Here is a 26,541-nt window from a genome sequence, read left to right as displayed (position 1 = left end):
GCACTAGGTTTTGACCTTCTCATCCAAAACCCTGAACCCCTAATCATTTTCTTCCTCTTGTTATCTAAACTAAAATAACAAGCAACCCTTGAAAATTGATTATTAACGAGTGATTGTAACGTAAATTACAATATTATGCTTATTAATTATGGTGAATACATTGATTTTTTCTATTGTATGTTATAGTAGGCAAAACCGTTTTTAACTTTCATTTCATTTTCTTACTTTAACTTTTTCAATTAATAAACAAATTGAATGGATAGGATTGCTCCATCACTTTAATATGTTAAGATTTTGTATAATAGTAACATCTACAATTACATGTAGCCATTGAAAAGTCTTTCGAACTGAATTAACCTTAAAAAAAATCAAAAAAATAGAGCAAATGTAAAAGATATCAAATCACATTATAGAAAATAAATCTATGAAATTTTATAATTTCACATTATTTCCGTTCTCAAAAAGTTTTTTCAGAAACTTAGCTAATTAATTTTTTAAAGAAAAATAATAAATTTAGTTTCCATTTTTTATTTACCTTCCTAATATTTGTATTTTCTTTGCATTGTGGATGAGCCCTTCTTCACTCACCAGTCACTACATTCAACTCCTCCTTCCCCGCATTCTTCACTCACCAGTTGAATGTTCTTCACGCACCAGTCACTACATTCAACTACTCACAATTTTTTTCTTTTTTTGCTTTATAACCTCACTTCCAATTTTCGAGATTTAGAAATTAAAACTTAGAAGTCAGAACATTTCCCCCAAATTGTAAAACCCTAAGTCTCTAACTCCCCTAAATCGGAATCCCCAGACCCCAGCCGCAGCCCCGCCGCCGTTCACCGGCCGGTTTTAAGCTCCGTACTCCGTCACTCCGTGTTCTCGCCGTCGCCGGTATAAGGTTCGTCCGTCAGGCGTCAGTCCGTGGCTCATACTTTGTGGAAATTCGCGTTTTTTTTTTAGGTTAGTTTTAATTTACATAATTACATTGCAATAAGATTATAATTGATTAGATTCTATATCAGATTATCAGCACTTTGATGTATGTTGCAGACTTGCAGTTTAAATGTTTAATTATCAAAATTATCAGATTATCTGTATGAGTTGTTTTTTTTTTTTTTTTTGGGTGAAATTTCTTGATTTTATATTGTGGGTGTTTCAGGAGAGCTGATAAATCATAAATGTGATAATTTGATTGTTTTCTGTATTATTTACTGGGCTCTGATTTAGCCGATTTAGAGCTTGAATGTTGTGATTTGTGAATGTGAGTTGTGGCTGGATATTTGACTATTTGAGCCCTATTATAGTCTTTATAGATTTATAGTATTATTTCTGTTTAATTGGTAAATGATAATAGTTGTCCAACCTTCTTATTAGCTATTGAGAATGGTGATTTTGTTGTTTTGGGTTTGAAATTTAGTGGGGAATCGCTAATTTGGAGATTTGGGGTTGAAGGGTGGACTGAAATTGAGGTTAATGGGCTTTCTTTTGATGATATTATTAGTTTTAATAACCTTGAGAGAACCCTTCTTGTATGATTTATCTAATTCAACCTTTAACTTCAATTTCAGAATGAAAAGAAAAACAACTCGAGATATTTCAAGTTTTTTTACTAGAAAAGTGTCTACTCTAAATCCTCCTCCTCCACAAAATGATCCTCCTCCTCCACAAAATGATTTACCTTCTCAAGAAAGTGAACCAAGTACTCCTTTACATCATGCAAGTGAACAACATTCTTCCCCATCTCACAATTTCCCTCAATATGAAGATGGGCAATCTTTTCCCCAAGGTGGTTCGGATCCTAGTGCTCAATTTGTTTTACAATGTTACCATGGATGATATTGTAAATCGTTATCAAAATATGAAAACTCGTCGAGAGCAATTGTAATAAAATTAGTAATTTTTTAGTCGTAATACGAATTTGCATTACTTTATAAAATGAACTTTTTTATGTTTTTTTTTTCATTATACAAGTTTTGACTATTTTTTGATACTTTATGCGGTCGATGGACGATGATGGGACAACCTGTTAATCAAATCCTGGATCCGCCACTGGTTACTTGTTGGCTCTTTACAATTATAATAATGGTATTTTGTGATAGAAAGTTAGTATTATTCATTACGTGCTGTTTTGTTAGCTCTTTATCTGATTACTTAGCTCTTGTTCTTGTATTTGTGTCCGCCGAAAATAGCTAGGGGGTGGGTGAGGCATCAATTCACAAACTAGCGGTGTTGAAGAAAAGAGTGCATGCAAATGGCAAGCTGCTACAGCACAGCAATGGTTGCATTTAGAACAGGAACAAACATGCTAGTTGGTAGTACGAGAAGCACTACTGCAATTCCTAGTTTGCTCATAAAGAAGCGAGAAAGATGTAATTACTCTATTAAATCTTCCTCTTTTGATCCACCTGATGTGGGTCGGTTGGCTGAAACTGCTCGTATCTCTCTCACCCCCCAGGAGGTAAAAGTAAAACAATATTAGCACATTCTTTTCTGTAGTTTGGTCACACCTACTTTTGTTCTTTTAACAATTATTCACGGCTTGAGCGGGATTTGTTAAGCTGTTTGTCTTCTGGTTTTAGGTTCAAGAATTTGGTCCTAAAATTCAGCAAGTCGTTGAGTGGTAAACCTTTCCTCCTTGCCTACTATCCACTCGTTCAGTTTAAGCTTATGTAATTTATGATTGCTGATTGCTTACACTTTTTAAATTCGGGGTTTCCACATTTTAATGGCTGATTAGTCTCTTTTCCTTGTTGTGATGCTAAAATCGTCCATAGTCATATTAGCTTCAGAACTTGCAGTGATGGGTTACTGTTGAAACTTGAAAGTTGATTTTCCTTCAAAAATCAAATTGGAATTTTTTTATTTTGGGGGGCAGGAGGGGCGGTTGAGGAATATAAATAATTTATGTAGATTCTTGTTCCATTTGCTGAAGTAAGGAAGGCTAACCTAGGAACGTTTACTGATTACTTTTCGTTGAAATAATCTACATATGACGTAGGATTGTGAATTTATTTGTTTCGTCTTTGTCCCTTTGAGGTTTTTAATGTTCATGGATTGATGCTGTCTTGTGGTAAAATAGTTTTTAAGAGGAAATTTTCTTACCTTGGTAATTGGGTGTGTTGCATCATTGCATGATTTACTTAAGGACAACCTTGATCCAAAATAAGGATTTGCTTTGGCTGTAATAAACATCTTACAGGGTTTTCTACTTTTTCTTTCCTGGTTTATTTATTAGGTTTGGACAACTTCAAGCTGTTGATCTTGAAAGTATTGAGCCATCCATTCGTTCAGGTAATAGTATTTACTCTTCTAATTCCCTCTAGTTTCTGCAATATGACACCCCTTTCTTTGTGTAATCAAAGAAATCTTTCTTTGCAAGAGAACATTGCAAATATTTCCTCTGAGTGCATTATTATTTTGACTTGGGAAAATCATATGGAAATTATATAAGAACTATTGTATCCGTGGAAATTCGTTTCAAGACAAGGATATATTTGCTTCAAGTGTTTATGCAAAAATAATATGTGGAAAGAAGTCTGCATTCAATCCCTGTTATCGAGAATACACATGCTTTTTTTTGTCGAATACTATCATCTTTGTCAAACCTATCTTCACTACTGCTGTCTCTAAGCTCTAATATCTAATTCTTCTCCTCCAATCCTCTTTACTGCCCCCCTCTTATAAACTGATATATCAACTTGTCTAAGAAACAATGTGGTCATTTTACTGAAATTTTGTGAATAGCCTCTTCCTAAATGCATGATACACAGTATATGAGCTTTTTTCTTGCAAGGATTCTCCTCATACATTCTCTATGCACCTGCCTATGAACTTGTGTGCCCATTCTTTCCCTATTTGCTGTAATTAGTTTTACTGATTCATTGAATTAGGACTCCTATCCTGATTTACTTCATTATTCTTATAGAATTAAGGTTGCACAATTGCATCCAAACATGTTGGAAAAATGACATCTTTGTTACGATATTTTTACTTGATTGCCCTAATTTTCAAATTTTGGGTTGCTATAGCCTAGGTGAGCCTTTATCATCTCACTCGGTCTTTTTGGAGATAAGAATCCTTTGGTTTAGTGTGGTTGTGTGTTTTTGTACCATTATGATCCTGTTGCTGTTATGTCTACTTCAGCTGAATTTCTAATTTATCCACTAGGCCAGTATGGTTGGTTCTTTGTTTTAGACATGCTCACTTTTGCATTTCTGTATATTCTAGAAGCTTCAAACTAGAATTTTTTTTAATGTCAATCAGCATCTTGGCTTTTTAGATGAAATTACGAGGACAGTTGATCAGCTCTAAAGTCAGATTCATTTCTTGTAGTTCATTTTCAAAAGCTGATGTTCTGTCTCACACACACACACACACATACACACACACACACACACACAAAAGAGCTGATGTTTATCCCTTTGCCGCATCCCTGAACTGTAGAAATTTGATAATGTACTAGTTTGATGAAAGTGTATTGTGATTCAGAAAATGTGACATTGTTCTAGTAGATATTGATGATCTTGCTTACCCTCTTCTGCAATGAGCATTGAAATTTTCATCTTGAGACTGACTTTTTAAGAAAGATTCACTAGGAGAATTTGTAGCCCTTTCGGACCTTTATCTGTGCTGATTTGTGAAAACCAAATAATTGAAGTGTCATTGGCATGTAGAATTTCGTTGTTATGATTGCTAGAATTAAATTTCACATAATTATACCTGAGAATATTGGTTGAATTACATGATAATCTAGATAACTACTTTGCATGATTAAGCATTGAATATATCCCTGCAACGATATGGACATGTACAAATCTCCTATCCAACTTCAAAATGTAATATGTGCAGAAATTGATGGTGACAATTTACGGGAAGACATCCCTCAAACATTTGACAATAGGTAAAAAAAAAATATTCTTTTTCGTAGCCATTTTGATTGCTCTTAAATTTCAACTTCTTATGTAAACTAAGTCTCCTGTTTCTACTGTACAGAGAAGCTATTATAGCTGCAATTCCCAGTTATGAGGAACCATACATCAAGGTGCCGAAAATTTTGAACAAAGAGTAACAGCAGATAAGTTTTTTTTGTATCAAGAATCTTCTGAAGATGTTCAACGATTTTAGGAAGAACAAAATCGAAACTAGGAATGAAATGCTTCAACTTGTAGTTATTGCCACAGTAGTGGCCTGTCTGTGTTTTGGCTGAATTCAAGAAATTCAGATCTCTAGGGAGTCATTGTAATCTGTCTAAGAGTGAATCCACCTGTAAAATGTGAAGACCATCTTTTTTCCAAAACCAGTGTAGTTTCAGCTTGTGATTATGAAGCTGTGATTTCCTTTCCCGTTGTCAATCTAGTATTGACTCTGGCTGTGAAATCTTTAAAATTGTTTTCTTCATTTTGTACGTTGATTTTTTTTACTGAAAAATCTATAGTTCAGTACCACAAGTTTATGGACTCTGGCTATGCTCAGATTGGTGCAACAGAAACAAAGCTATTGGAACTGAAGGTGTAATAGAGCTACCTTATACTATGTGTTACTACTTGCTAAGTTCCAATTTGAATTTTAGACTACAGTTCAACCCATCATACAAACACTATCTTCTCCATTATTACTTTTACTAGAGTGTACCGTGCGAAACGCACGGTACGTAGCATGTATATATTTAGAAAAAAAACTGAAATGCTTAACATTTGAGAATTGGGCTTTTGGAGGGCTGTGATTAACTAGCTCTTAAATTATATAAAAGATTAGTACAATTCAACTGTAACACAGTTTTAGAAATTACTGTTGCAAATGCATACTTCCTTTGTTCTTTTTAGTTGTAACATTAGGATTTCGGCATTATTTATACTGTAAAAAATAGTCATGTATTACGCTGTTAGATTCATCTCAATTTGTACTTCATTAAAATTTATTAAATTCTAATTTTTGCTAAAACGCAACAAAAATATTAATTGTGCATTAGTAAGTGTGAAACTCTTAGTGTTGCAAGTAAAATATTGTGCATTTAGTAAGTAGAATACTTCCCCTGTTCTTTTTTTTTAGTCAAAGAGGAGTTCACAATTCCCCATGCACATTTTCTAACCTCTGAAGTTGTATTTTAGTAAAATTATAAAATATTAATATTATAAGACAAATTTAATAAAATCTCACATGACTATATTTTTAAAAGGAGAAAGTAGTAATCATCATTCCTCCCTAAATCCATTTTGCTACAAGAAAGTTCATATTCACATGGATTAAACATTTCCATCTACCATTGCAGCAGTTATGAATTTCCTAAGCATATTCAATGGTTAAAATCAAAAGCTCCATTCTGAGTTAGTTTGGGTGAAGCGTAAGTCCGTGTTAATATGATTGTTCTGTTAAATAAGTATGGTAACATTTGTCAAAATGTCAGGAAGAATCATACATGATCAAAAAGCGAAGCACATATGTACCAATTATGTACAACATGGGATACAAAAGATTACACAATGGATCAGCTACACAAAAAGAATTGACATTTATCCTAGGCCTAATAATTTCTTTTACTCCTGTTGTTTTCTTTTTCCTTTCAGTTCTTTTGTGTTTCTCATCTACGCCCAAGAGCAACATACAAAAAACCTAATACTTGGGCAAGAGACAAAGTAAATGATGTTATGACTTATGACTGCCAAAATACGTCAAAGTCGGAACTATACAACGAGCGATCTTGTATCTCCAAATTTGCAACATGCCAATTTATCAGTCGAGACTGAAGACATTTACACAAAAGCAGTCCCACTGGAAAAATCCACCATTCACCTTCATCCCTGCAAATACAGCCAGCAACAAAGGAAATCATTATCAGGCAGGCAGACGACAGCCTTTATTTACCTGTAATTAGCGAGTAAAGAAAACATCTAGTAAAAAGGTTAACTTACAAGCCCCATGGCTGCAAATATGGAATCATTTTGCTTCGTGATGCTTGGGACTTGTAGTGGATATAACCACAAATAAATGCAACCACCTGTTCACAATTAAAAAGACGGGAGCATTCAGCAGGGCCACGGGATGAGCTGAAGAGGATCCAAATTGCCAAGTTAACCCTTCTTAAGTAAACTGATTGGCAGGTTGAGCCAGATATGTAGAGAGTTATTAATGAAGATTTTACTAGAGAAATCAATAAAGGATGAGCTAGATAAGAAAATACTTCTTTAAAGCATCAAATTCTTTTAAATTATTAGATCAAGGTCTTTAAGAAGAAATAAACCATAATTTGTACTTACAACATTGACCAAAGAGGTGATGTTCCACAGAGCATACAGACGTGCAAGACCAGCTGAACGCCGAGGACCATGACTGAACAAAGCATTAATTCCAGCAGGAAATGGAAGAAGAATACCCAGTGGTAAAAAACATAATACAAGGAACACATCCACCATTGATACTGAATATAGCTGGAGTAAAGTAAGCAGCACTAGACTGAAATCCCCCAGAAGCAATATAGAGATAACCAAACCAACAAGATCCTGCAAGAGGACAATACATATAATAGTGATGGTAAGTTTAATATCCATGAAGGTCCTTGTAAACTATTTTTTCAGTATAACTCAATTCAAAATTAATTAGCAGAATCCATTACCTGATGCCCTACAGGCTTAGTATTGTGAAGAATGAGAGAGAAGGGGAAGAAGATATCTCTCTTTTCCTCCAGATCTCGTATATTTTCAATGTCCAAAATAGCTCCATATGACCTCTTCTGTCGCATCAAATATTCATCTGTTTTGCTAACATTGTCTAAGAGGGCATCTTCCCAGGGATAGCCTGATGAATTCCCTACCCGGATGCTGTTATGTGATCAGAAGCATTCATCAAGACAGTCACCAGAACTAAAAGATACTAGACGCAGAGGCTGAGTATGTGCAAATACATATACAACAATATAAGAATAAATAAACAAGAATGAACAAAACAACATACCTAGAAGGTAGCTCAGTTTGCATATTCCCATCGTGATACTCAGGGGATAGAGACTCAAGGTTCTCATCAAGAGTACAAACCAAAAGACCATACTGACAATATCCACAAGCTGTGGCTTGAAACCAAGCAAGGTCAATACGTAGAGCATAGTTCTTCAGCTTGGGGTTAGCATGACTTTCAAGCCACCTAAGAACAGGTCGAAATGATTTCCTTAAGCATCCACGCCGAACCAAGCGTAGATGCGCATTAAGACCGGCCACCAGACGATACCAAGAGGTTGGAGGGACAGACTGAAGGGAATCATACCCCCAAAGAGCACACACACACGATCAACATTAAGGAAAACATAGCATCAAAACATATTTATAAATATTTAATTCCTACTCAGACATGAGTTTACAACGGCATACCTGACTCATAAGGCTAGTTAGAATATTGTCACTGTGAAGAGTAAAGGGTGCCATATAGCTTCCATCACCACCAAAAAGTATAGCCAAGGGAAACCTTTGAAGTAGATGAGGAGGTAGATCACTCCTTTTCTCATCACCACCAAGGAAAAAATCCACATATGCAAGCATCAAATCAGGAGTAGCAGCAACCTGTTAAATTCAAATGTGGGTTCAAAAATAAGCTTTAATAAAAACCTGTTCTAAAGTCACTTCCTGTTTTGAACATGATCCCTCATATTTAATATTTCCTCACATGGTCGCCCCACCCCCCAACTCCTACTTTTTATTATTTATCTAGTTTTACATTACCACCACTATCTTTGTTTTACAATATTAACTCCATTCAACTCACCAACCTAAAACTAAGTACCGGTAAACCGATACACTGAAAAATTAAATTAAATTAATAAATAAAAACGGGGGGAGTACAATCAAACAATCTAATCAGTCATATTATCACAAACCTATCGGCTACCCCAGTACCCCGTAGACGCAGGAAGTCTGAAAAACTACACCTTTCGGATAAATCAATATCTTAATTGAGAAAGACATCTTACAAACAAGATATCAAAAAAATTAGCAACCAGTACAAAATGATCCAAGAAAAAGCAAGTTTTGTTACAGGAATTACGTAATAAAGGTTGGTGAAAAAAAAAAGAAAAACAGACAATCCTACTCCAAAACACCAAAAACATTCAGAACAGAAGAAAGTAAGCAGGTACAGAGCTTAACCTTTATCCCTTCATAAAGAGCACGAGAACGACAAGATCTTAAGCAAGCATGATCATATTCTGATCGAACAAATTCTCGAAGTCGCTGCAGTTTAATCCTACGGCGCCACTGTAACCAAGACCAAGCCAATGGATATGCTAAAACACCAAGGATACTATATACTGATCCTTCCCACCACTGATAAGTTGCAAGAAGATTAACCTCATCTACAAATCTATTAAAGGCACCCTCATACCTGCAAATATGAAACAAGATACCCTTAAAGTTTGTAAAAGATTTCAAGCACCGGAGAGCATTTAGAAGCCACCTCAGGTACATCCAATGATCAAATATATAATGGCTGAAAAAAAGAAAGTACTAACACAATCTCTTTTAATTGTTCCGGTGGGGAGTGAGGGAGGTGCCAAGGTTCAGCAAAAGTGTTTGGCCCCATAAAATACATCCTGTGAACATGACTCTGAGACTCCTCGGCTCTGTTTGTTTCCAAGACCTGCAACAAGAAACAGCAAAGCAAGACAATAGTATCAACACTGCAAATGTAAAATTAAAAAGAAAATAAATCGAAAAAACAGAGATAATTGAAGATCGCTTCCATAGATCACAATTTAAACCAAGTCAAGTCCACTTAATTAGAGACTCCCCTCCCCAGTCCCCCCCCCCCTCCCTCTCTCTTTCTACACAAAAAAAAATAAAAAATCAGAAGACAGGATTGTGCACCTCATTGAGCGACTCCAAGAAAGGGAAAGAGTGGTCTATCTGAGAGCCATGTTGAGTTGGAGCAGGACCAGGTAATTCGTCGACCCCAACAAACCTCATACGTGCAACACTGAGCACAAGAGCCAACAAGATAAGGAGGCCCAGTAGAATAAGACCAAACATCCAGGGTCCACCAAATGTATAAATCAGCTCCTCAAGGGCTGTATAGCAATGTGGCATATGATATCTGTCTGAAACACATCTGTAAGGACATGTAGCTTCAGTTGCGCCACCTATCAGAAAGGATCAGTTTATTAATGAAGTAGCCAAGATCTAAGCATTACATCCTCCATATTGTAACTTGTAGTGGTTAATCAGCACAGGAGTAATGAATTTAAACATGAAATTTCCAAATCTGAACAAGTAATTACAAGAAATCACAACAGTCATAAAAACAGCCATAACCTTTCACTAATTCAGCTAAGCAACTGTAAAACTCGTGCTGACATTAAAGAATCAAGATTTAGAAGTACCTCTGATACTAATGTAAACAGCACGATGGGAAAGCTCCAGTGATGGACAATGATGGCAGAGATGTTCTTCAGATCCAATGACATCTTTATAAGTGCCAGAGGGGCATTCCTGTAAAGTAAAGCATTAATCTAGGAAAATGGACTCAGAAAAATTATGTTGTGTGCACAGCCAACCTACTCCAAAACAATGAAGATGAATTTTAGTGTGTGAATGGCACACTTACACATAGACGGCTTTAGAGATATGAATGGCTAGGGAGCGCATTTAAACAAAATTATGGAAAACAAAAAATAAACAAAGCATCCTTTGACGCGTCCATTAATTTTGTCCAGAAAACAAATTTGTATCAGGCATGATTTTTTTTTTTTTTTTTTTTAGTATGAGTAATATGTAACTGAGTAAAAGCAACTAGGTGGTGTCAGTTGTTTCCCATAACATACAAGGGAAAAAAAAAAAAAATCTATCAGGACACATGCATAATATTATCTACAACATTAAAAGACGTGCAGCTAACAAAGTAGTTTTCAACTATACAACCAAAGAGACCACAAAACTCCAGTTAAAGATCAAATATCATACATAAATTTCAATTAGACAAGCTGTTAGCTGGGGCCTCCCCAATCCCCTCCGTTTTATTAATTTAAGATCAAAAGATAAAAACTGCTTAGAAAAACAGGTACTATGATTCCATAACAGCAGCAATCCAATCCGATTTAAAATTTTCTATCATGTCTTGGAAATTGAGTCCTATCACACTTAATAAGTTACTGAGCATTTTTTTTCTTAGCAAAAGATTAGCCATTTACTCATGACTGCAACGTGGGTGACTCAACAGCCACTTTATTTGAGTAACTTAATTAAGCATATTGTAGCAATAAGAGTAAAACCAATTCAATAAAAATTACAAAGAAAATTCTGCAAGAACTTCACTTCCAAATTTACCTTGCAAAAGGTGCCATAGAGACCTTTTGGGCAAGCTTTTCCTGTCATTGTTCCATTTTCTCCAACACCACCTTCATCACCGCCAGATCCTCCCCTATAATAAAGCAATAACACATCCAAGTCAGTGGAAACACTAAAAAGGAGCAGAAAGAACAAAACTCTCATATAATTTCCAGCAAACACATAACCACAAAAGAGACCCCAGGCTCCAGAGAGAGAGATCAAAGAAGGATCATCAATTAGAAAGACAAACGAAGTATATTTAACTGCACACTTTAAACCATCAACTATTTCTTTGTTTTATTAGTGTCAAAGAGGAGGGGGGGAGAGATGTTTCAAAATTTTCTACATGAGAGTTTGTACAAAAAAAAAAAAAATTCTAATGCAAACATGCACCACTTCCATACATGAAAAGAACAAAGCTCCACAATTTCCTGAATTGCTAAATATCATCTCGAGTTATATAAATATGAAACCAGATAAGAGAAAATGCAAACAAAAATGACAGTATGACGAGGTAAATGCCAACCAAAAAAAAAACCAAGGGAATGAACTATTTGACTTAAGTACATAACATAACAGCAAGTGAGAAGTAAATAACACAAATGCCAGATTTATATTCATATCATTCACAAGACAACCCAATACAGTGACAAAACAGAGCATGCAAATCCAAAGCAATAACAACAATAAAGATTACAATTACATGCAAAAGAAATAATCAAATTAGGAAGCTAAAACAAACCCAGTGATAATTCTTCCCCTAACGCTGGCAATCGGCTGATAAAATTCACCGGTAGGAATATCAGACCAGTGAAAATGCACCCTGCCGCCAGCACCACCACCACCACCCAGTGGACCACCATTCCCACCAACACTAGATAGGGTGGCATTATTGCCAATAGTCAAGGTCCTCAAAAATAATAGCACGGTGCCACCTGATCCACCCCCAAGACCCTTACTAACGCTGTCAAAAATAGAATAAGCTTTCCTACTTCCATCTTGATAGCTTCCTCCATCAGCTCTCAGTGAGCCCTCAACAGAAAGGCTGGACAATGGATGCTCCATTGAACCCATGACTACAACACAAGGACGATAGGACACAAAGTGAAAAACTATACAATAGGAGTTCGAAAAGCTCACAACACAAAATCAGCAACTTCAATGTATTAATCAATTCTACAATAGCTAACAACCAAAAATATGCATAATTGCCTACTATGTTACATGGACTCAGGTACCCATGTCCGACACGGTACGTGTCCAAGTCTCCGACTCGGCTATTTTGTGAAAAAATTCCATGATTTTGAACTAAAAGTGAAGTGTCTAAGTGTCACACCCATGTCCGAGTCTCGGGAGTCCGACATGGGTACTTGAGGTGAAATAGAGAGTCCATGTAACATAAGTTGACTAATACGAAGTATCATAAAATAACGGAAAAATTGGACTGCCAATATACATTAGAGAACCAAAGTTATAAGGCTTTGATAAACACTAAACAGAAGCCAATAAAATAAGGTGACGATACCATCTAAGCTCATGGTACTTACCAACAATTCCACCACCAGCAGTGGAACCAGCTAAGCTATCATTTCCACTTCCACTACCTAGTTCGCAAGGTAAATATTTATTTCCATATGATACCCCACCCTCAACACAAGTACCACCATGACATCCAGCCCCACCATTACCACCATGACCACCACCACCACTGAGCCCATTACTGAGAACCTTTCCTCTGCCGATTCCACCCGTGCAACCTGCACAATTATAAAACATCCTTACTCAAAACAGAGGACTGGGTACTTAGTAGATCCTCCAATTGCAGCCCAACCAAACATATAAAAATAAAATAAATAAAGAAAAAAATGAAAGCAATAGGAATATAAGGAAGGGATTGATGTCCATCTCAGATCAACCACCGCAAATTACTAAACGACAGATACTGCCTAAGGTTATAGCTTAGGGATCTCTTCTGAATCTCAGACCTCTAAAAGGATCCAGCCACATAACCAGATATACACCTAGACTAGAAGAATTTAAAAGATGTGTACCCAAGCCAGATGCAGTTATTGTTCCAGATGGTCCCACATCTACAGTCCTGGCTCTATGAAAATGAATAACTGACCCTTCCATAGAGCCTTCAACAATCACGTCTTCAACTCTACATACCTGTCAACAACTCCAAGTGAATTAGATTTACAAATTCGATCATATTCGGATCTTGTTAATAGCATTCATTTAAAAATACAGACCTGCAGAGTGAATGACAGGGAAGAGTTGACGTTACAATCTTCAGGAGGATGCAGCAATTCTAAAGGACAGTCATTGTCATCACAGTACAGCCTAGGTGTCCTGCAAGACAAACTTAATGAACCACTTTGACACCAAATGATGTGGTAAAAAGGTTGAACTGTTAAGAGTTCAACAAAACTCACATGTCATCTTTCTTTTCACTCTCCAGTGGGCCACGCAAGAAGGATCCTGGCCCAATCTGCAAAAGTTTATAAAAATGAAATGATTGCACGGCAAAATAATTTAATGTTTCAACCATAATCCAAATAATACAATAATGAACCAGTCAATATTCAGTAAAATCATGAGTACTAACTGAATAAAATAAAATAATCCAAACCATGGTACTAAATCTCAGGCACATCACAACCGCATTGTTAGGAATTTCAAGCTTACCGAGACCAAAATATTAGGCCACAACAGCCGCAAGCCACCCACATTGCCCGCAGTTGAGACCGTGTATGAGATTTAAAGCCATGATCCAAACCATCACAAAAGGAAAGCATAGGATTATCAACAAGTCACAGATCCAAAACAGAAACCTGCTATGGCCGAGGGTAGATCCAACATACATCTAAAAATTTAAACCTTGACCCCATGTCTGATCGTCCCACTATAATGTTCTTGCATCATTTCCGCCACCATGGGTGGAGCAATGCATTTAATGGATAACTTGCAAACTTTAAACATAAACTTACATGGATACCATAAAATAATGACAGCACCAAACGCTGTGCCTCAATCACATCACCAGGACCTGTCAAATTCAGCAAACCTTGCCCATGAACTCCCAAATTAGCATTAGAGTGTATGGAAGATGATTCCTGGCATATAAATGAGAGTACATTTCAATACATGGATAAGTGATCATGAATCCAAAAAAAAAAAAAAAAAAAAAAAAAAAAAAAAAAAAAAGCAACATGACAGGAGGATGTACCCTTAAAACCAACAGATTACTGGCCTCAAGCAAGGATGTCGCAACTGCGATATCTGAACCACCATCTACTAGCAATTGAGAATTCCACATCAAAAACATTTTCACAGACATACGAAGAGCTCCATACACCTGTGCTTGATTAAACATTGAGCAAAACACAGTTAATTACAGAAAGTAACTTAATAACAATAAGAATAATAAAATGCTTTGCTATCAACCACAAATAAATCTCTACACTGGGAATAGGAAGATCATATCTTTATGGATCAAATTTAAAAGGAAACTAAAAAGCCCAAGCAAATCTGTTGAGGGTTTGCCGGAAGGAAAAAAAAAAAAAAAAAAAAAAAAAAAGACATAATAAATAAGATAAGATGTTAAGAACCACCAGAATATCAACCCACTCGGTAAAATATGCTCCAGATATATGTTTGCAAAGATAAATCAAAGCACCCAAACCCCATAATATATATATACAAAATTGTGAAAAAAAAAACAAAAATGACAACATAAGAAGTCTGGCCATCCAAGGTCTAGCTAAAAAAGATAGCCACTTTTCAAACCAAAATGCAAGATCTCTCAACAATCAAAAAACCACAATGGATAGCACCTTAAACTTCCTATATACAAATACCCATTTTGTAAAACAAGTTAATAAAATAAAATAAAAAAAGATTTACTTCCTGGGACTTATATTAAAAAGTACTGTGATGCTTCTTTCAAAAAAAAAATTAATAATAATAATAATGTGATGCTTTTATGCTTTCCACTCAAAAAACATTCAAATTAGACAGAGAACTGATATTCTTGGCAACGTTAGTTTGCTACATAAACTATTTGACATTGCAATAAAAAAAATAAACTCCTCAAAATGAATCCAGAGGGTAAAGTCCGAAATAGCAGAAACCTTGATCACTGAATCACTCATCAATAATTCTTCAGCCAACAATTCAAATTCTGATGAAGCGTACTTTGCCAGCCCAAAGCTCAATTCACCACCAGCCTCCAGTTTAATTTGGCCTTGAACCTAAAAATTATAAAATGAAATTTAATTTACGTAATACCAGAAGCTGAAATCTGAGAGTAATACGCTACATGTATCCAAGGGTGAGGGCACAATATGAGACTAGAGCTCTCTGTTATGATAGATTAGATGTGCAGGCATAGACTGATCCAGTCCCCCAACACTGCAAATTAGAAGAATGAAAGTGAAGCCGAGACATTTCATTGTTTTTATTACATACTTCCTTTGTTCCATTCTACTTGAAACAATTTGATTTACACATTTGCCGATGCATAACTTTCAACCATTAATATCCTTTATTATGATTAAGTAAAGATCTATTTTTTTATTTTTTTTTAAAAAAAAAAAAAGGTTGATACTATGAAAAGATACCATAGGACTCATCTGACAAGATCCCACTTGACTATACTTTGCCTTACATATTAATCACTAAAGATGGTCAAACAGAAATATGTGATTAGTGGCAAACGTCAAATTGTTGAGAGTAAAATGGAACGGAGGAAGTATATAGCTCATAAAACATGCTAAGCATGTTATTGACTACATTAAATAAATAAAGAACGAAATAAACTGACCTGCACACGACTCCAAAGCAATGGAACAGATGCCTTCGCATGGTTTCGTACATACACATTGGTCCAAAGAGGCTGGTTAGGAAAATCCATCAGCAAGGTGTTTGTGTCAGTAGAACGATTGTGGTTACTAATAATAAGGCTGCGGGGAACGGCATCATAGAGAGTCCCAGCAGCACCTGCATTATCTGAACATCCATAACTAATTCCTCCTGCATGCAGTGATGATGTAGGTGTCAAGTTAGCAATAAACACTTGTACAACTCTAAACAAAATAAATGATAGTCATCATTTCACGAAAAGTAATTATAATCTTCACAGTACTATCTCATCAAAACAGAAAACATGGAGTAAAAGTTAAGCCTCTCCCGCAAAATTGATCCTATATGTTTACATAAATAAGTTTGATGATGTAATCAAAAGTATGGCACTAATTCAGTGGAGCTTCAAGAACCAAGTCACAGAACAGACAGCATACATAATTATCTGAGATATAGCCATTAATTATTCAGTTACACCATCACAGTAAGATCTGATGTTTCAGGTCTGACATGAGAAGCCAAGTCTCAAGTAAGAGTAACATATAAAATGACATAAGAAAACCACAATATCCACAGGATACTCCCTATCTAAACATTGTTCCTACTTACAATATTTCATTTGACGAGATACAAACTTTTATACATCAAAGGTGGGAACTTGTTAGATTCATCTCAATGTGTTTACAAAATATAAACTTTTATACTTTTTAAAGTACGTTTTTAAGAAATTGATGCTCACATGAAAATGTGCAAAAAGCAGATAGGAACAAAATTAAGAAATGGAGGGAATAAGACGCAAAAAAGTTAAAAATTTAGGAAGAAATATTCATAAAAACTAAAAAATAAGAAATGGAGGGAATAAGACTCGAAAATGTTTAAAATTTAGGAAAAAAATATTCATAAACATTAAAGAACGATTTTTTTAGTTACAATTTTGAAGGTATAATGAGTTTGAGAATATAATAAAGTAAATTTTCCAACAGAACACTACTTCGAAATAATTTTATCTTGTTTCAGATGAGTCAAAGGACTCAAAGCACGTCCAAACGTTTCAAGATATAATACAGTGGTACCACAATAGTTATGAGACACACCTCTTGAAATAGTGTGACCTAACTAGATTCTTATGAGCATTGTACTTCTATTATATGGAAGACCCAGCCATCCATAACCAAGAAAAGCTGCTCCCACAAAATCCAACTTTTGGCTGGACCAAAATAGCAGCACAAAAATTCTTATTGTAAATCAAAGATAGCTTATGCAAGCCGATGAATTTTTCTGAGAGCCATAGAAAACAAAAGGTGCAGCAGGCAAATAGAAGCAATCAAATCAACATAGAAAAAGATTATGAAACAAAAAAAAGAATCAATCAAACAAAGATATAAAAGAATTTCAATGAAGTGAGAGTGGATCAAACAAAGATAAGTAAATATCAGATATCTCACCATGAGTATAAGTGTTTGGCTCATCACGCCAGCTAAAAACATCAATGGAAATCCTCCCACCACCTCCACCGCCAAAACCATTGCCCCCACATGCACTCACTTTACCATCACCGGACCTGCATATGAGCAAAAGAAGCACCAAAAACCATACATATGCAAATCAACACAACATACAGTCAATTAACTTGAGAAAGAATGCACATAGTAAACATTCATACAACTCCTAACCACTATAATGGAGAGAAAAGAAGGGTAACAAAATAAGGGGACAAAAAAAATTGTGCCTTTGATTATACATTTATACTTCCAACTCCCAAAAGCTTGTTCTCTACAACTTATTTCTGAAATTATGACTAATTCGTAAATATCCGTTAATTATTACTGTATATCCTTAGTTGCATATTAAGAAAAATTATGACAATTACATACATGGAAAGTACACGTTGAGAAGAATTTCACAACATCCTACTTATTACAAAACACCAATATTAGAGGTTCTGACTATGTCAAACTTTTAAAACAAGCAGGTTCTGAATTCAGAACCTACACGTTAAATCCTAAGTGTCAACATACTCTAGCAACCTACTAATTACAAAACAACAATATTAGAGGTTCTGACTATGTCAAACTTTTAAACCACTCAAAATCTTAAATATTTTCCCAAAACTAACTTTCCCAAAAAAGAACTTCATCTTCATGATTGGTTGACACTTAGCTCCATAGACAATGGCCATTCTAGTAGCTACATAATAAACTTCAACCTTGACTTTATGCGGTATGTTTAGGTGCTTGTCCATATAAGCCAGCCACATTGATGCAATACACAATATCCTCATCTCATCATTACCTTGAGCAATAAGCCCCAAATATTTGAAACAATCTACCATTATACGCAGCATATATCCCAATCTTAAAAATATATATCAAACACATCCCTAACTTTCCCAATCATACACTCCAAGGACTCCATATTAACTCAATTTACAGACCTTTGATAGTTTGGTATCTATTAATGTTCTTGTCATTGGCGCTTTGATATCACATCCACCAATGTCAATTCTTGAAAAATAGCATACGCCACGGAAATGCACTTAGATTGTCTATATGCACTCATATAAAATAATGAGCTATTGTGAAAAGTATGAGCCTGAATCAAAACTTATCATTGATAAAGTCCCACATATATAAAATACAAATTGGTTTGGCATTCTCAAAATTGTCTCCCTACCCCACAGCCTGAATTTTCGAAACATAAATCTCCTACAACAGTTCGCAAGGTACTCAATCATAAACACTTTTAGATCAATAAAAACCCCTAAGTACATCCTATAACTTATAATACTCTGTTAAATGCTTGAAAAATAAATAGTTTCCACTATAGATCTTGAAGGCGTAAAACCAGATTAATTCTCTTATAAGTTATAAGGATGATGTATAATTGATCATTAAAAAAGCAAAAATTCAGAGACCTCCAACAGAACTACAAGAGCAGGAGTACAGGACACTCGTAAGAGGACACACCATTCATGAAGCATTATGTCAACACAAAAAGATCAAGGTCTTTCAACATTACAAAGACAAGTACTGACAAGTACAAACATTGTAAATTGACTTTTTAATATTTCTTGTTGAATTTTTATCTCAAGTCTAACTTCGAACAATATATTGCATGAACTTGTCTCGTTTTCCCTCCTTTTCATAACTTTATATCGACAAATATGCAGGTGTTGGATTGAAAATCAAAGCATTAAGGGTTACATAACCTTGTAGGATGTATTTGAAATTGATAACCCTGTTGCTTTCCTCTTCTTAACTCTAACCCAAAATTGTGTCATGTGGGCAAGTAAACTCTTATTTGATTACAAAATCTATCTAGAGTTTCATATTATTGAACATTCAAAAGTAATTCATTATCAAATATTCTTAGTCCTTGGTGAAAGGAAAAATGGAGAGACAAGAATCAACCCCAAAACAACAGGGTGCAAGTGACACATTAAAAACCTATCATTCTAAAGCTGGCCATCAGCATTGCAACATTAAACTCTATAAACAATTATCTCGATAACTGAATGTCATTTCACATTTAAACACAAAAAGAATCGGTAGGTTATGTCTAAATTATTGATGAGCATTTGGAACAAGTCAATATGGCCAAACCCAAAACCACATGGATCATGAAGCCATAAAGGCCTTATATATTTGCCTATTTTTGTCCCATTCACAAGTAGAATCCACTAATACCTCAAGAAAATCCCTTTTTGACTTCTGATACACAGTGCAAACTCATACACTAGTCAAAGCAACTCAGCCACTATCATCAAACAAAATAGCTAGATTTAGTAAAGACTCTTAGATGTTTAAAACTCCCAAATGTAATGATAAGCACTCACACTTAACTCCCACATGACCTGGTAGGATTAATAAGTTCTAAATTCATAGTTACTAGAAACTGGCTTGATTGGCTTAATGGGCAGAATCAAACAAGACAGGTCACTTGGCAAAGTCTATAATTGATTGGCGCTATGACCATTAATGGCATTACTTTAGAGGGAAAAAATATCTATAACTATTACTAAAACAAGCCACTGCAGATATCATTGATTGACACATGTCAACTTCTTATGAAAAAATATCCCACCTAAACTACTTACACGTCATTTTTATTTCTTATCCTTCCAAGTTTCAAAACTTAGATAATATTTCTTTAATGAGATTATGACTACACGTTTCCCAAATAAAGAATATTGACTGTATATAATTAAATCATGCAACACGTGGGGGGCGTGGGGCTAATCTAGTTAGGTAATAATCAGAAACATTAATAAGACACTAATGAGCATCACCCATGTACAAAGAAGGCAAGAATATAAAGCTCATCCTCAAATTATCATGGAGCAATTACAACAAGAAAATAAGGTAACATTAGGTATCATCAGAGCCTAATACTTGACTCCAGCAATACAAAAACCTAAAAATGAGCTATAAAACCTCAAAAGATTATACCCTCAAAAGATTGAATATTTATTTCTTTCCAAGTACACTACCAAATAGCCAAGAGGAGCATTTTCCACTACAGCAAGTCAACCTTTATTCATTCTCCTTTTCTAAGCTACACGAGCCTCCGTAAAAGAACAAGGTTGAACCAAATTCACCTCAAACAAGGCTAAGGATAAATTCCAAAGGGATAAAACACAAGGGAAGAAGAATCCTCAAGGTACAAAATAAATGCTCACAATGTAAAATTCCCTTCTCTTAAGAAGTTAAGAGCATCCTCAATCAGAAGCATTTCACTAACAGCTGCCAAGTAAAGAAGCAAGCTTTAGGAGACCTTTTGTCTTCCAAAAATAATTCTTCTTTTGAATTCCTTTACCATCTTCCTTATCATATCCAGTTCACCTCAACTAAAATCCACCCCTCCTACTCTTAGCATAAACCCAAAAGCGTATGATAGCCATAACTTGCAAGTTTAAGCAATGACTTCTCACACGTTTAAATGTATTACATTGCTAAAAGGGAAGCATAAATGATTAAGAAAGAACATATGCATACATTAGGGGGACAATCTGAACTTCCTAAACTAAAAGGGAAAAACCCATCTCTTCAAGGGCTACATACCTAACAACCTAGTTATTTTGGACCAACTAATTAATATCCAAGGTCTTGCCAATGTAAACAACATTGCTTTAAAAAGACACCACCCGGCCAATAATTTCTTGATAGATAGTTTGATAGGGAAGCTACCCACCCTAATCATCTTCATGAGAAAAAATCAATCAACCTTAAAAATGACATGTGATAGGTAAACCTCAACCAATGCCACAACTATACGTAGATTGAACCCTCAAAAATTTCTCTAAAACATGAATATGTAATACAGCAAATCTTTAAAATCTGATTACACTGCAGCTAAATAAGATACAATCAAGTTATTGAAGTTAATTGAGACCTGCATTACAACTACTACAAAACTGATTGAAGAGAGAATGTTAAAAGGGTTATGGCACATCACCAATCTAAACAAGCAGGTATGTTTTGTGCAATACCAACTAAACACAAGCAGGTATGTTTTGTCAAAAATAGACAGTTGCATTGGAAATGTATCCTCCTATTATCGAGTGTTCAAAAACCAATTGCTAGAAAACAAACCTAACAAAAAAAGTGAAACAAAACAAGGTTTGAAAGAAGGGTTAAAGATATTTACATTTTGTGAGCAATGATGTGGATGCTCCCACCAGAACCACCACCACCTTTGTTTCCCCCATTGCCACCATCAGCCAACACCTCCGCATTCACCACAAGATACTCCTTTACACAAAGCCTAACCCGCCCACCTCCTCCCCCACCATAATCAACCTCTTTACTCGTACTCCCTCCCTTACTCCCGTAACTCCAAGGCTTATCCAACGTTGACCAAGAATAAGTATCCCCACCCCAATAATCCTCAGGACTCTTCGAATTGTCAATCATACAACAAGCGCCCCGTCCTCCATGTCCTCCACCCGACCCATCCAACAAAGCAGGCGACCCACTCGTCTGGGGCGGGGGATCACCCGCTAATCCCGTGGTATTTATCACTGACCCTTGACTAAATGTTGCATTCCAAGCAGCTAAATCAAAAGTACCAGCAATAATCGTGGAATTTTCGCCTAAACTAAAATTACCAGTAATATTGATAGCAATCTCACATCCTGGAGCTTCAGCACAGTTGAGCTTTACATTAGGGAGGATGAAAAAATTGCCCGTCCCTTGTATATACACACTATCAGTAAGATTCAAATCCGATACAATTTGACAAGTGGTATCCAAAGAACCAACACCATCTAGATCTCCCTCACACGATACAGTCGGTGGATGAGGCGGAGGAGGCGGCGGCGATGGCGGCGAATAATCATGATGAGATAACAACATACTCAATTCAACATCATCAACACCACCACCACCATCATCCAAGAATGATGAAGCATAAGCAATTGGAGATAGAAATCCAGGGTTTAAGAACAACAGCAGTAAAAGTGGAATCATTGAACAACGGAAACTCAACATTACAGTAAACACAACAACAGATTAAGCTAAACTTGATTCAAGAACACTATTTAACAGATATCTAGGGTTTAAGAACAATAAGAAGAGAGAGAATAATATCATCGAGGAACTGAAATTCGCCATTACAGTAACAGAAGAGAGGACAAAATCAGACCGAATCGAATCGGAAACTTCTTCTGCTTCATCAAAATAAGCGAAATTGGCGAATTGAAGAACCTGGAAAAGTGATGAATTAGGGTAGAAATTGGGGGAAATTGAAGATTGAGTTTAGAGAAGAGAGAGCATCCAGAGAAAACCCTAGAAATGGTGTGAAATCTGCTCTCTGGGTTAACAGTGGTAAGAGGAGAGAGAAAGAGAAGAAGGTGGTTTTTAAGACAGTTAATTTTCACTTGAAGAAAAGAATACAGTGGAATTGGTTTGAAAAATTGTAAACAAGTCAGCGAGGCAGAAAGAATCATTGTCTAAAGTAACGTTGAAATTAAATTTACTCATAATTTAACTACAACTATCTAATAAGTAATTCGTTATCATTAACGAAAGGTGAGAAAATGGTTATTATGTGTAAACTGTAATACCAAAAAATTAATAATTATGGATCATCTTAAATTAAATTTGTCATATGTTTCATAAATTGTGATGCGTGTAAAAAAAAATATGAATGTCATTCAGATTATTCAATAAAGTTTTGAAGGTGATATTAGATATAAGTATATAATAAGATTTTCGTTTGGTTATTAGTTTCTTTAAACATTTAATTATAAAAAATAAAAAAATAAAAAGAAAGAAAAAAAAAGCAATGAATAAAATTTTGATATTAGAAATAGTACTGTAATTAAAAAGATATTTCCTTTGTTCCAAAATATCCGACACACTGACCTTTTAGCATAATTTGACTACCAATACCTTCAATTATGTACTTGTAAAAATAATAAATAAGATTATACATCAAGATCAATCCAACATCTTAATTATTAACATTTTATTTCACATAATAACAAAAAAAAAATTAAATTATGCTAAAAATCAAAGTGTGTTAGATATTTAAAAAGGGGGAGTATCATTTTTAATGGTCAATATCATTTTTTGACAATATTTTGGAAGAGCATAAAGGCAAATTCATCTTAAAAAAAAACTCGTGTAAACTCCGTACATATATTTTTATGATTTTATTATAAGTCATAATTTTTGATATGGAGCACAATTTATTAGTTTGTCTAATTTATTAATTACACTATAATTCATATCATTGTCATAAATAAATTGATTTAGTTACAATAGTTTAGGATAACAATGCCTTTTTTTTATATTAATTATGTTATAGTTGATTGTAATGGTGTTAATCTATTGTTGATTTTATAAACATAAGTATTGTAGTAATTATTTCGTATGTTGTTGTGAAGTGTATGCAGGAGGGGCAATGTAGACTTATCACAAAATTTCTAACAAATATATCACTGCATCTTTTTCTAACAAATATATACTTAGAATAGCTTTTGTCAAAAAAAAAAATATATATATATATATATATACTTAGAATAGATTGTGGCTTTAGGGACTTAGCTAGGGTAATTAATAGGTATACAAAGTTGGATTAAGGCATATGAAATAAGGATATGGGATGCACAATGGTTGTAAATTGTATAGGGACATGACAAAGGTTCCTATTATTATCAAAGGTGGCATATGGTGATAAACCAACAGGGATGATAATTAATTTAATAGGTGTGCACAAAATTAAGACCTGAATTCAAGGTTTGTTAGGGTTTAAATGGGTTCAGGTTGAAGTTCGAGTTTATATATGTTTTACAAATTATTATTCTATTTATAATTAAACTCGGGTAGTTTTAGGATTTATGATAAGTAGGTGTATGGATCAATAATGACGTTTTCTTGCTAAATTCGACACGTGTACTAAATCAAATTAATGGTTTTTTTTATTAATTCAAATAATATTTTGACTTGATAAAATGTAGTGAAAATTAGTGGATGAGTTGGTGCCAAGTACAAGATGAAGGAGCTTATGATGATAGTTTATCACTATTATCCAAAGTATTTAATTTAGACTATTAAACGTCAACTTACAGGTTATATATTATAGAGTTTTTATTTTTATTTTTATTTTTAAAAAAAGTGTTAGGATTATTTTAATTATTTCATTAAAGCTCAAAGGTATCATTACATGAAATTTCATTCATGTTATGTTGTTTGTTAAATTCTTTTATAGTGTTGATTGTACATAATGTTATAAAGTACTTTTGTAATACCAGCATACCACTGACACTGAATAAAGACATGTGGCCTATTATAAGTAACTTATTCAAACCCCTTATTTTCTATTTGTAATTTAAAATACACTTATGTCTCATTCGGATCAAAGGAATTACGGAGTAACATTTTCACATTTAGTGATTCCTAAAATGAGAAAGAGTTTTCAAGTTGATGTCTTGCAAACGTTGACTTGATCAACAGGTGTCAAAATAAACCAATCCAAAATCCAAATTGTATTACAACGTCACATGAGAAATGAGATATAAGCATTAACCCAAGCAATCATAGAAGTGGAAGATCTTAAATGCACGTAGCATAAAAATGTTAAAATAATAAAGCAACTCATAAATGACTACAAAATCTCAACAATTTAGCGGCAAACGCAACTACAACTACGCACAAAAATTCAGCATCAAACTTATTTCTAATTACTCTAAACAATTGCCATGTATTATATCAAAATCTGATCCCTTTGAAATTTTGAGCCATATGGACAATTTCCAAGAATCATTTTGATAAAGCTCTTGTGTTATTTTATGGAAAATCATACTCAATTTTATAGTACTCCTGTTTTTCCTTTATAGTACAGTACTTGTTTTTTGATTTTGCGGCCTTGAATATGTATATTTGTCCATGAATACATCCAATTATACATGACTAAATATTATAAAAAGTTAATATTTAAAACATACATTATAAATCGGATTTGCTGTCCATGATATGATTTGTATGTTTATAATAACTGATAGTAAAAAAATTGATTATAAAAGTCAAAGCTTAACAAACAAAAAAGAACGAGGGAAAAATAAACGGAGTAGTACAATTTACTCATTAGGATAATATTGTTGCTTAATAAAAAGGAAGATTAAAACTTTAGACTAAAAAGGAGACGGATACATACATGTCAAGCTAAGTGCATAAAAACAAGAGTTTGAAATTAGTATCTTCTCCTTGTCACACCAAATAGGAAATTACAAAAAATAATTTCTGTTCCAATTTTCATCATGGATGATGTCGACTAGTTTATATCATGATTCATGAGACCCTATTCATGTTTAATTTCTGACAAATATTCTTATCTTACACATATTTGGAATCCTAGGAATAAGATAATTAGTATAAACAACAATCATTTCGCTTAGTTCGGGTTTGATTTGATCTATTTCGATTCAGACTATATATGGGTGATTAGTCAAATGCCTAGCTCGGGTCAAATCTACTGATAATATTATGAAGAAATAGTTATGGAAAAAGCTGTCATATCGAAATAGTTCGAATCGGTTCAAATCGATTTTGATTTGAGTCACAATCTGATTATCTAATTTCAATTGCAATATGATGATCTAAGAGTAGAGGGATGGTTAGTCCCTCACTCCGTCCCTCCCCCCCACCACCCAAAGTGATGGGGATTCGATCCTCATCATCCCCCTGCGATAGGATGTGGTCCATCCCATATCTTACCGTACGACAAAATACGGGTCAATGTTTTGGCAGGTTTAATACTCCGCACTCCATAAAAATTTGCTAACATGAGTCCGTCTCATTCCAAATGTTACCAAACATAGTGAGTGCGCATTGAAAATTACTTTATTAACGCTCCCCAAAGAACTTGCTTGTAG

At 34.6% G+C, this 26,541-nt stretch overlaps 2 protein-coding genes across 4 annotated transcripts; one reads left to right on the top strand and one right to left on the bottom strand.

The window, feature by feature from the left end:
* Positions 1-537: 537 nt before the first annotated feature.
* On the top strand, positions 538-5,471 carry LOC110740232 (glutamyl-tRNA(Gln) amidotransferase subunit C, chloroplastic/mitochondrial-like). 3 transcript variants are annotated; one of them, XM_021920717.1, is made up of 6 exons: positions 538-960; positions 2,190-2,458; positions 2,580-2,620; positions 3,236-3,291; positions 4,849-4,900; positions 4,993-5,471. In XM_021920717.1, the coding sequence occupies exons 2-6, from the start codon at positions 2,246-2,248 to the stop codon at positions 5,066-5,068; spliced, it is 438 nt and encodes a 145-aa protein (XP_021776409.1). In that variant the 5' UTR covers positions 538-960; positions 2,190-2,245; the 3' UTR covers positions 5,069-5,471. The 3 variants fall into 3 exon arrangements, with proteins under 3 accessions (XP_021776409.1, XP_021776408.1, XP_021776410.1); XM_021920716.1 differs by having other exon boundaries at positions 539-956; positions 2,187-2,458; XM_021920718.1 differs by lacking the exon at positions 538-960 and adding an exon at positions 1,004-2,085.
* An 878-nt stretch (positions 5,472-6,349) lies between these two features.
* Positions 6,350-23,057, bottom strand: LOC110740231. The gene is made up of 22 exons (XM_021920715.1): positions 21,813-23,057; positions 17,612-17,727; positions 16,129-16,337; positions 15,437-15,556; positions 14,533-14,661; positions 14,294-14,419; positions 13,739-13,794; positions 13,556-13,655; positions 13,355-13,472; positions 12,851-13,060; positions 12,046-12,379; positions 11,301-11,394; positions 10,358-10,466; positions 9,846-10,117; positions 9,491-9,618; positions 9,129-9,363; positions 8,358-8,546; positions 7,948-8,237; positions 7,610-7,814; positions 7,254-7,496; positions 6,909-6,994; positions 6,350-6,797 (listed from the first exon to the last, which is right to left on the bottom strand). The coding sequence occupies exons 1-22, from the start codon at positions 22,652-22,654 to the stop codon at positions 6,650-6,652; spliced, it is 4,359 nt and encodes a 1,452-aa protein (XP_021776407.1). The 5' UTR covers positions 22,655-23,057; the 3' UTR covers positions 6,350-6,649.
* Between the last annotated feature and the right edge of the window lie 3,484 nt (positions 23,058-26,541).

This window comes from Chenopodium quinoa, unplaced genomic scaffold (genome assembly GCF_001683475.1).
Source record: "Chenopodium quinoa cultivar QQ74 unplaced genomic scaffold, ASM168347v1, whole genome shotgun sequence".
NCBI lineage: Eukaryota > Viridiplantae > Streptophyta > Magnoliopsida > Caryophyllales > Amaranthaceae > Chenopodium > Chenopodium quinoa.
Note: the sequence above shows the minus strand (reverse complement) of the source record. Positions and strands in the feature narration are given on the sequence as shown.

Bases quoted from the DNA above. Each gene is read 5' to 3' on its own strand.
- LOC110740231 (XM_021920715.1), bottom strand. From the start codon at position 22,654: ATGTTGAGTTTCCGTTGTTCAATGATTCCACTTTTACTGCTGTTGTTC. The intron at 17,728-21,812 runs GTAAATATCTTT...GCTCATATGCAG, and splicing joins CACATCATTGCTCACAAAAT to GTCCGGTGATGGTAAAGTGA. The intron at 13,473-13,555 runs GTCTGTATTTTT...AGTTGTTGACAG, and splicing joins CCCTGTCATTCACTCTGCAG to GTATGTAGAGTTGAAGACGT.
- LOC110740232 (XM_021920717.1), top strand. From the start codon at position 2,246: ATGCAAATGGCAAGCTGCTACAGCACAGCAATGGTTGCATTTAGAACA. The intron at 3,292-4,848 runs GTAATAGTATTT...TAATATGTGCAG, and splicing joins TGAGCCATCCATTCGTTCAG to AAATTGATGGTGACAATTTA. The intron at 4,901-4,992 runs GTAAAAAAAAAA...TCTACTGTACAG, and splicing joins CCTCAAACATTTGACAATAG to AGAAGCTATTATAGCTGCAA.